Source organism: Zeus faber, assembly GCF_960531495.2.
Source record: "Zeus faber genome assembly, chromosome: 15".
In the NCBI taxonomy this organism is placed as follows: Eukaryota; Metazoa; Chordata; class Actinopteri; order Zeiformes; family Zeidae; genus Zeus; species Zeus faber.
In genome coordinates this window covers 13,799,818-13,811,268 of record NC_137194.1, presented here as the reverse complement: position 1 = coordinate 13,811,268, position 11,451 = coordinate 13,799,818, and the positions used below count along the sequence as shown (strand labels likewise).

Here is an 11,451-nt window from a genome sequence, read left to right as displayed (position 1 = left end):
ACACACGCACATACACACACACACACACACACTAAACATATACACGTAGACAACGTACACACACATATACAACATACACACACGCACATACACACACACACACACACACACACACACTAAACATATACACGTAGACAACGTACACACACATATACAACATACACACACGCACATACACACACACACACACACACACACACTAAACATATACACGTAGACAACATACACACACATATACAACATACCCACACACGCACATAGACACACACACTAAACATATACACGTAGACAACATACACACACATATACAACATACCCACACACGCACATACACATACACACAACATATACACGTACACAACATACACACACATATGCAACATACACACACACGCGCACACACATACACACACTAAACATATACATACATTGAGTCAGCATCAAGCAGTGCACATCATGATTCGGGGGATGATCTGAGGCTTCCTTTCTGACACAGTCTGAAGTTGCTTGAGGGAATTACCATTCCGATGGAACGCCATAGTTGAACCTCCTTAAACGAAGACCCTCTCATCTCCAGAGGGTCACGTTTTTCACCGCATGCACTGATTCTGGCCAAACAACAACAAGGACAACATTACGACGACGAAAGAAAAGATCCAAGAAACAGCCCTATCTTTTTTTTTTTTTTTTTTTTTTTTTCTTTTCCTCCATTTTATTGAAAGACAGACCGCACTTACACAGGGGACATGAGAAATGTGGAAGCGTAGACTTCTAAAGGGGAAGAGCACACAGGTTTGTGGTACATGAAGCAGAAAGGAATTATCAGAGATGAGACATTTGGGTACTTTTTTTTTTTTTTTTTTTAAGAGAGAGAAAGGACTCAGGATAGACTCCCACTGCAATTCAAGTAACAATAGCCGTGAGCGGCGTCGACGACGTGAACGGATGCAGAACATCTTTTTCATGAGAATAATGGGAAGAACCTCTGTGCGGGTGTTGCAAACAAAAGCCCTGTCCCAGCGTCTTCTGTCTGTACATATTCTACTTCCCTTTGAAGATGTACAGCGTCTCACAATCTCAATGCATGAAACGATGCTGAATGTACAATGTGATGAAACAGCCACAGCCTCAGACTCTCAGCTGATCGACTGAAGAACTCTGCATCAGCTCAAAACCCACGGTGACAGAGGCATTAAAAAAAAAAAAAAAAAAAAGTGTGAGCAACATAGTGAACTTGATAAAGGAAGAAGAAGGAAAGGCGAGTGATTTACAACATAGCAAGAATCCTGCACCCGTTTGCATTTATTTACAGTCTGTAAGGAATAATGCAATTCATGCTGTACCCTCCATAGTCCCAGGACAGAAAAAAAAAATCCTTCGTTAGGAATTACGTGATAGTCGTCCTCCTTCTGCATTGATTTCATATTTGCGAGCCATCTCACATTTTTCATCGCTCTATGAGAAGATAATTGCTTTTCTGTGGCCTAGTTTTGGAAGTTGTAAAAGTCATACTAATGACAAATCTGCTCCAAACAGAGGCAATTCCCCTATTCCCCGACACTCTGGTGAAGAGTGTGTTCAACTGCAACAAGGTGGCCTCTCAACAGAATTTAAACCGTCCTCTCTAGATAAACAATATTGACGCACAAACAAACCGAATAACATGATGGTTATGGTAAGTATTTTGTGAGTAATTGAGCGGAGTACACAGGTTGACATGTGGTTTTTCTGTCTTTCAATGCTTAAGCTTAAACTGTAAACCCACTCCTCACTACGTCCTATGGTGGGGGCACCATCCATGGTTCCTTCATAGCCCCTTGCCCATCCCAGCTCTGGCAGACTGGCTGGAATGAGCGGCCGCCCTCTGTCCATCCCTGTCCTCCTGCTCCCCGCTGCCAAGGACTGAAGCCTGTGTGGGCGGGGAGGGTGGAGGGTAGGAGGGCGGAGGAATGGTGAGGTGAGGGAGAGACGGCAGCGGGGGCCTGGGAGAGGTAGGCAGGGGCGGAGGAGTGGCTGACGGCGGGGCGGCGGAGGCGTGTTGTGAGGGCCGTGCACGGGCGGTGGCCGGTGACGCATGCGTGCTCCAGGCGCGTGGCAGTTCGGGGGGGCAGTCACTGATTTGCTCCAGTAGGGAGGGCATGTCCCCCTCGATCTTTTCCAGAACAGCTGCCATTTGCTTCTCTATCTGCTCGATCACACTGTCCATTTGCCAGTCACTGGTGGTGCTGGTGCTCCCAGTCCCACCCACTCCGATGCCCCCATGATCCAGCCCAGTCCCGTACATCCCCATGCTGCCTCCACTTGAATACAGGGAACTGTAAGGGCTTCCATAGCCGCCTGCAATCCCCAGCCCGACGGCACCAACCTCCGGGTTGTATGGCGGTGCCTGACGGCCCAAGCTAGCTGAGCTTCCTATTGTGTAACAACCCGGTCCTGGCGTTGGGCCTCCCCTCGCTATGTTAAACTCAGCACTGTATCTGTCTGTTCTCTTGGCTCCCCTATCCCTTTTAACCATGGGGCTGGCATCACCACTTAGTCCGGCACCTAGCCCTACATCCCCGCTAACTCCAGCTCCCACGCCCGGCGCGACGGACGCCACAGACGCGACAACGGGCCTTTCTGCCACCGCCTCTGGGAGTTGGGTCTGACACCAGCTCCCTTCATCATCATCATCCACCCCCTGCATTGCTGGCCTTCTCTCAGCTGGAGCTGCAGCAGCAGCCGCGGCATTGCCAGTTAAAGCTGTGGGTAGAGTGCCATGGAGTGTTGCAGCTTGCTTAAGCCTGCTGCAAGTGTCAGGGGAGGCGGGTGTTTGAATGGCTTCGAGGTCAGCTACCGAAGAGGGCTCAGTGATTTTGGAGGGTTCGGCAGTTACCACCGAGGTTCGTTTGGATTCTGGAGTGGCTTTAGTTTGACCCAAATTGGCAGACATTTTTCTGGCTCCGTCACCAGCCGTTTTCCTTGCCCTGGCTACTCTATCATATTCTGCTTCCATTTGTTTCGGAGCTGAATTGAATTGGCTGGACAGAGCAGGAGGTTCCTCAACGTCTGATGGAGATGTCCCAACAGACGGGCCCACACTGTCACATACTTGTTCCTCTACTTTCATCACTCCCGCCTTGCTCTTGCCCTCCTCCTGATCTGCACCCGATGCCGTATTTTCAACATTTACCTCTAAAGACCCACCGCTTGGCGTCACTCCTCCCTCACTCTTTCCTTTCCCCCCCTGAGTCTCACCACTTGTCCCTTGTACCTCACCCCCTCCTTCCCCCGCCTCCTTCGCGACGTGAACCTCCGCCGAGTTGTCCGCCATGGCCTCTGAATTTCTCAGCCGTTGCATGAAGGTGGTCACGCGGATTGCTTTCTGCAAAACAGAGAAAGAGAAAGGAAAAGAGGGGGAAGAGAGTGGGATTGCAAGGGCAGAGAGTGAGACGCATGCAACATAACTCAACTGCAAAGCTGACTATTTTCTTGAGGTGAATCCCTTTCGTATAGTTGCTCCTAACTAAGCATCAGTCCCAGGCTCGGAAGACAAGCATTTCACAAAGAGCCTGTCAAGGCACCATGATTATGCATCATTCGAGCAGTTTGTGATGCAACTCTTGGGATGTGAACAGTACAGAGAGACTCGAGGCAGCTACATACTTCAAAGAGCCCATTTCAAGTTGCGGTTTAAAACAACCCAAACAGCCATTCTTTCCAAGCTAACCCCTGCGTGTTTGTTGATCAGTCAAGTTCTGTGAACGGATGGGTGTAAATGAACTCTGTCAGCTCGAGGAGAATGCTCTATTCTGCGCATAAATAGTATTATCAACTTCTTTACATCTACAAACACTCAGGGGGTAAAGGGAGAGAACACGAGTTCTGAAGTTGTTTCTAGACCAGGGCACTGTTCCTCTGGAAGCAGAAAGCCATTGCAACAAAGATATATGTCACAGGTCATACCATGGCTTATGTGGGCAGATTTGTTCTAGCTCCAAGTATGACTTGAATGTGACACTGAGGCACAGTATGGTGCAATGAACCAGGAACCATTTCAGAGGAATGACAGAGGGCCAGATTGTCCAAAATACCGCGTCTCAGCAGTCCATAGTGGCTTCTCGTAATCTCCTTTCCCTTTTCTCGTCTTCCTCATCCGCACGTATCTAAAGCTAGATAGTTTGGCAAACCCTCCCGCCCGTTAATCCTCGATCCACCGAGATCGGCGACTATGATTGGTTTCGGAGATTGGCGCAGATGAGGAGCTGGAAAGGGAGCACAGTGGGCCACTTTGAACATCTGAGTATCAACCAATGAAGAGAAGTGGGGCAGAGCGGATGGAAGTCTTCCGGGACAGAGTGGCAGTGTGCCGGACCAGAGGTTGTGAAGAAAGCCTCACCAGCCCGGCATGATCAATACGTGTCTGCGCTTTCAAAGTCAAACATGAGATGGACTTGAAGGCCTTTGTTACGGCGGGGTTTCTGTTTGGGGCGGTGAATCACTTCTGTCCCGTCTTCCACCGCCGGGGGGGAAACCTCATTCGTGAGATTGATCAGTCAAAGGGATCCCGTTTCTGTATTGAGTCATGCCAGACTGACGGTGGCTTTCTGCCTGCACTCTGGCCTCCCAATCTCTCACACAGTGGGCTACAATACCTTCAGCTCCTGGGAATCACATGGAGGGAGAGAGAAGAGGGTTATTACACCGAGGCGACTTGTGCTGTCAGATCAGCCTCCTCCCTAGCTAGGATCTGGATCTGTTGCCCTCCCTGGTTGTCATCACCATATTCATATCCTATCCTGACAACACTGAATGAAATGAGAGATATATTCTTTTGTAACTAAGTAACTAAGTAACTAACTAACTCAATCAACCTATAAATGAAAAATATAAGTATAATATAGTATAATATAATTATAATTAATAATAATAATATAATAAATATAAATAAATAATACATAATATAAATACATATAATATAGTAAATAATAAATATGAATATAATAAATAAACTGGAAAATAACACGAATGCTGCATTGGCTTATGAGCACATTGTGTCCATCATCATTTTATATAAAACCGTGATCATTATCACCGACAGCATTTTCACAGTAATATACAACTTATGTGCTGCACCTGCACACTGATCCCCTCTTCTTTCACCGCCACCTCCACGATCATCATCACCATCACGATGGCCATCATCGTCATCATTATCAATAACATCGTTCATCGTGATCGTTTGTCCTTGTGGGAAAAGAGATTAAAAGAGAGGCCCCCCCTACCCGCCACTTGGCCTTGGCGAAGTTCTTCTCAAACTGGGCGCAGACTCCATCTTTCAGGTTCTTCTCCGATGCCCCGTTGCCTGCGATCCTGACACACAGGTGACATTCATACAAAGGTGAGTGCGAGCGCTCACTCGTGTGTTTAATGTCCTCACACATGCGCAAAATATGTGTTTGTGTGTGTGTGTGTGTGTGTGTATATATGTAAGTTTGTGCATGCTTACCACTCGTGCCATAGTGCATCTTGTGCTGTGATCCGCAACATTTGGTCCACCTCCATCAGTCGACACACAAGCTCCTTCGCTGAAAGAAAAAAAGGGAAGCGAGAAGACATCAACGCACTCTAATGAACTGGACGTGATATAAGTAGCCAATTTGTAAATAGAAAGCAATAAAAAAAACCTCAGTTAAAAACCAAACAAGCATTTGAATCTGGCACGGCCGACGTGGTTCATGCGCGCGCGCATTGGCTTTTTCCGCAGTGCAAATCATTCGACTGTTTCCGCCCGTGTGTGCATCACGCTCTGGTGGACGAGAACTCTACCGGCAGGGGAGATGTCGTCCCAGTACGGAGAGTCAAACTCAAACTCTCCGGCCACAATGCGACAGAAGATGATGCGATTGTGCAGATCGGTATTCTCCTCCTCCGTCTCGTCGTAAAATGGCGGATTACCCGATAGCCTGGAGAAAGGATTAGAGATTAAAATGCAGACGGAGAAGGGGGGACGTTGAGAAAAGAAAATCACGCCGACAATTCTTTAAATAATGTGCGCCTTAAGTGAATGTATGGGGATTTAAGTGAGGGGGTGGCTTTATCCCCGGTTGATATTGTGACGTGGACTGTCATCAAATGATGGAGACTCACAGAATGTACATAATGACGCCCACTGCCCAACAGTCCACAGGACGACCGTATCTGTGGCGGGCCACCACCTCAGGAGCTAATAGGCAGAAGATAGAGAGAAGCGGTGACGGGTTAGAGAGAGAGAGAGAGAGAGAGAGAGGGAGGGAGAGGCAGAGAGAGCGAGCGAGGGGTAAACAACAGAAGGTTTTTGAGACTCATTTTCACACCATTATGCCACATTCATCATTCTAGCCTTCACTCTCGCGAACACCAAATCTCTCTTGTTTTCAATTTGTCTCTTTTCCCATTTCTTCCCTGCCAAGTCCTAAGTACTGAGCTCAGCATTATGAATGACTGTTCTGACCTTTCGCGAAGCACAGCACGACAGTCGGAGTTGCCCTGGCATGAATCTCGTCAAAGTGCGGCAGAGTGCAGACAGGATGAGAGGAAAAGTAAAGATGGAGCGAGCGAGGGAGGAGGAGGAGGAGGAGGCGGGGAGCACGGAAGGATGGGGGCTTTCAAACTTTTTGCACGTGTGCCTACGTGCGCCTGCTCGAGTTCTGGCTGTTCTTCACGGTAAAACTTCAAGAGCACTGCGCTAAGGGACCCGGGAAAAAGGTACAGGTGAATCGACTGAACGGAGAGCGGAGGAATGGTGGAGGCACCGGAGGAGGCGCTGGCGGGACAAAAGGATGGAGAAAGTAGACCGGAGCGACGGGAGAGGTATCGATGAGGTCAGAAATGGAAGTGAAGCGCGGCTGGACTTTACCGAGGTATTCTGGTGTCCCGCAGGGCTCCGTGATGGAGCCGTTCTCGAACTTCGATAGGTAGAAGTCTCGCAGAACTACTTTGTTGTGGTTGTTCTCTGTGTAGTACATCAGGTTTTCCAGCTGCACAAAGAGATGAGTTGGTAAATAATGGACTGGCACGCACGCACGCACGCAGGCACGCACACAGAACATGCAGTATCGTTGATGCGTCTTGACCCATTATAAATGAGGAATGGGGCATGAAAATGGATTTGCTTACTTTCGTGCCATCAAATTAAATCACTTGTTCAGGATTTTCTTATCAAAGGCGGCTAGACCGATGTATACTTTCTATCACACTCAAAACGCATGCTTTGAGGTTAGGAAAAATGCCAACAGCACAGATATTCCAAATCATCTTTTCTCTTTACTTTCATTATTGATTTAATTACAGAAGTGACTCGAAGTATAGCAATCGAAGTTCCGTATTCTGCCAGTAGAGGGAGACGGACGCCCAGAAGACGCGTTGATTGTGGGTTGATAATCCAGGCTGATGAGGGTTAGAGATGCGTCTCCATGCGTGTGATGCGGGTATATGAGAAAGTGTGTGTGTGTGTGTGTGTGTGTGTGTGTGTGTGTGTGTGTGTGTGTGTGTGTGTGTGTGTGTGTGTGTGTGTGTGTGTGTGTGTGTGTGTGTGTGTGTGTGTGTGTGTTTATCGTGTTTCACTGGAGATTAGATTAAGTAATGAAGACCAAACCCTGTTAAACCCTCGTTAAAAGTTGACGGCGGGCGTTCATCCATTAACGGAGACGACTGCGTGTCGTTTTATGTCTCCATGGAAAGGCTGTTGACTTAATGCTGAAATGCTTAAGTATGCTTTCGGGTGTTAGATGGGATGGTAACGCAATATCATTTTTTTTTTTTTTTTTCTCACAGGCATTTATTGTTGTTCCTTTTCTTATGGGCATGTATCATCCACATTATAATGGCAGGAATACAACACATGTAGCCCGAGAAAGACACACACAGATACACCATGTGAGCACATACACACAATATACATATAGCAGTACAGAAAGAGAGATATCTTTTACATTTGGAATAAAAATCATATATATATACATATACAAAAAAACACAAGAAAATAAAAGAGAGCATAATAACAGCGGGAGAAGAGAGATCGCAGGACATACTTGAGATGGGAAAAACGAACAGAGGGAGGTATTTTGGATGAACCGACACGTAGTTCATACATACTTATAACCAGTATACACCAAAGGACTTCACTAGGACTTTGGAGTCCCAGACACATTTTCAAGACCGTGAGAATCATAAGGGAATCGGAAGGAAATCTCCCGTCTTAAGATTCAGAAACTCTTGTAATCAGTCCCAGGCTAGTCTGGGACTCTACGGTTGGTGTGATATGACCTTAAGTCTCAAGTCTCGGCCCTTACAGTGGGCACTAGAGTCCCAAGATGTGGGATGATCCCCTGTGATCACCATCCTCGCTAAATCCCACAGTGTGTGCACTGCTGACATGGAAAGAAAAGTCTTTGTCTGTCTTTTCAAAGTCCTCTGATGTATCCCTGCCACTACATATTTAAACACACAGAGAGGGGGTGGCGGCGATACCTTGAGGTTCCTATGAACTATGTTGAGGGAGTGCAGGTACGCCACAGCCTCCAGGACTTGTCTAATGACATTGGAGGCATCTCGCTCTGTGTAATTACCCTGATCCAGAATCCAGTCAAACACGTCTCCTCCTGTGGCCCTGCACATTCACACACACACACACACATGCACGCGCGCACGCACACACACACACACACACACACACACACACACACACACACACACACACACACACACACACACACACACACACACAAAAGTATGCATTTATTTATTGAAAGGCACGTCCACAGTACCACAACACCACAAACTACTGTAGTTCAGTCAAGTAATCAACTTCCCTCAGTCCGAAGCTTGACTCTACCGAGCGATTAAACATGAGTCATTCCTCCGATTGAGTTGATTAACTTTGGGGAGACAGTAAAGGATCGCTGTGATTATCACACACTGCCCTAAGCACGAGGATGATTGCCTGGGCAACAGAGTCGGGCATTAAGGACTAATATACGTTCCCACCCAGGGCCACGGAGGAGACGTAGGCAAGGCCAGAGTCTCACAGTGACATACACTTGAACAAACACACACACACACACATTCACATTACCATGTTTATTCAATGTTATTGCCTTGGATTAAAGTTGCAAATATAATTGAGAACTGTACTTGTGCTGGTGACAAGTGGTAGATACGGGTCAGGAGCACTCGGGTGCTTGGAGACCCTCTTATGGCAAAGCTCTCCTTTAGGGCCACTGAGTAATGTGGAGTGTTACTGAGAGCAAATATCTCATCAAATCTAACACCTTCCGCTGTTGCTAAGGGGAGTAGCAGAGCACAGAGTAATAAGAGTATTCAACCCTCCACCCTGAAGCCCAAGGGTATGTGTGTGTGTTTGATGGTACAAGAAGGGACATACAGTATACAGTTAATCTCCAGCTAATGCACGCACACATGTATGCATGCACACACACACACACACACACACACACACACACACACACACATGCACGCACACACGTATGCATGCACACACACGCACGCATGAACGCACTCGCGCACGCATGCACACACACACACACACACACACACACACACACACACACACACACACACACACACACACACACACACACACACACACACACACACACACACACCCTGCAAACAGATGTCAAGAAGCAGAATAAAGATCCAGACAGGAGCAGGAACACTCACAGTTCCTGGATAATAAAGTATTCTTTCCGAGTCTCAAATGTGTCTATCAGCTGAAGGATGTTTGGGTGGTTGACCCTGAAAAAAAAAGAACACAAAAATAAACCCACTGCAAACAACAGTCTTACATTGAATGATGTAAAAGGTTTTTCTGGTAGAATATATATATATATATATTTCTCCCAGAAAAACCTTTTACATCATTCAATGTAAGACTATATATATTTATATATATATATATATATATATATATATGTATATATATATATATATATATATATATATATATATATATATATATATATATATAAATATATATGTGTCCCTCTCTGTGCTTATGGATCTTCTTGCATTTGACAGCCATCTGTCTGCTGTTGGACGTACATTTTCAGGATCATGATCTCATTCTTGGCAGCTTTGCGGACTTTCCTGCCATCTTTTTTCAGGAATTTCTTACAGACGAACACCTTGTCTGTTTGTCTGTCCTTCGCCAGGCACAGCTCGCAGAACTCCTTTCTATAGATAGATCGATAGATGAGACCGACAGACCGACAGATAGATAGATAGATAGATAGATAGAAAGATAGATAGATAGATAGATAGATAGATAGATAGATAGATAGATAGATAGATAGATAGATAGATAGATAGATAGACAGATGGATAGATGGATAAATGGATAGATAGATAGATAATTAGATAGATAGATAGATATTAAATATATTTGAATCAATCACATATGGCTCCAGTAAAGAACATCTCGATTTCAGAGTAATGTTACATTGAGGTGAATTGCAAATGGGCTGAATTGAATTGAAAACATCTGGATCTGGCCGGTGCAACTTTTATAGTCCTCTCTCCAAATCCAGAGAGGTTACTAGTGTAATTTATTTTTAAGCATTTTCACATGATTCTTTTATTAAACATGCAATTCAAATGGGGCCAATTCAAGGGCTTCCAAATTATAAATAGCACTTGAGGACCAGAGTGTGTGTGTGTGTGTGTGTGTGTGTGTGTGTGTGTGTGTGTGTGTGTGTGTGCATACACATATGGGTGTGTTTACTCCATGATGAAGTGCACGCTAAAATAAAACAGCTACTATTCGGCCAGTGAAGCAGCAGGGAGATTTTCACAGCTCTTTGAAAATATGTCCAAGTGATTTGTTTGGGCAAGAGACCGAATTCGACTGAATGTATTAAACTGTTCTTGGTTTATTTTTTTCGTCTTATTACATTTTTTTTGCATTAACTGTGATGATCAAATATATGCAAAGGATTGGCATATATATAAAAATATTATCCCAGAGTCTCTCACACGCAGGCCTCAGCCCTGGCTTGAGTGGACCTGTTTGGCACACACATTTATTCCGAAATAATTGACAAAGAAAAGTGTGAGAAGGGTAGCGATTCGTTCGGAGAATTCGATATTTTCCGCTCGATACCGGGAAGAGAAAAGGAAGGAGGAATTAACCAGAAAGAGATGCTCAGGGCCACGGCCAGCCTGAATAACACTTACGCTCGGAGGACCTGTCCAATTTCATACTTGTCGGTGACATCGGATATGTTGTTGTAATTCCGCCCGTCTCGCAGGGCAAGGCACCCAAATGGCATGGCGGCATTCACCTAACGCATGAGGACACAGACATAAACGCAGAAAAAAAAACATGATCAATCCAAAGGGAAACATGCACACCATTTTAACCACGCGAGAGGTATTTTGCGACCCGGGACCGACACGTCTCGCGAAAGACAA

General features: G+C 45.8%; 1 protein-coding gene across 1 annotated transcript; it reads right to left on the bottom strand.

The window, feature by feature from the left end:
• Positions 1 to 1,807: 1,807 nt before the first annotated feature.
• Positions 1,808 to 11,309, bottom strand: camkvl (CaM kinase-like vesicle-associated, like; the record flags this gene model as incomplete). The annotated part of the gene is made up of 10 exons (XM_080015216.1): positions 1,808 to 3,364; positions 5,265 to 5,352; positions 5,489 to 5,567; positions 5,809 to 5,945; positions 6,130 to 6,205; positions 6,878 to 6,998; positions 8,491 to 8,629; positions 9,703 to 9,777; positions 10,084 to 10,215; positions 11,215 to 11,309. 10 exons carry the CDS (start codon positions 11,307 to 11,309, stop codon positions 1,808 to 1,810), a joined length of 2,499 nt encoding a protein of 832 aa, XP_079871342.1.
• Positions 11,310 to 11,451: the final 142 nt, after the last annotated feature.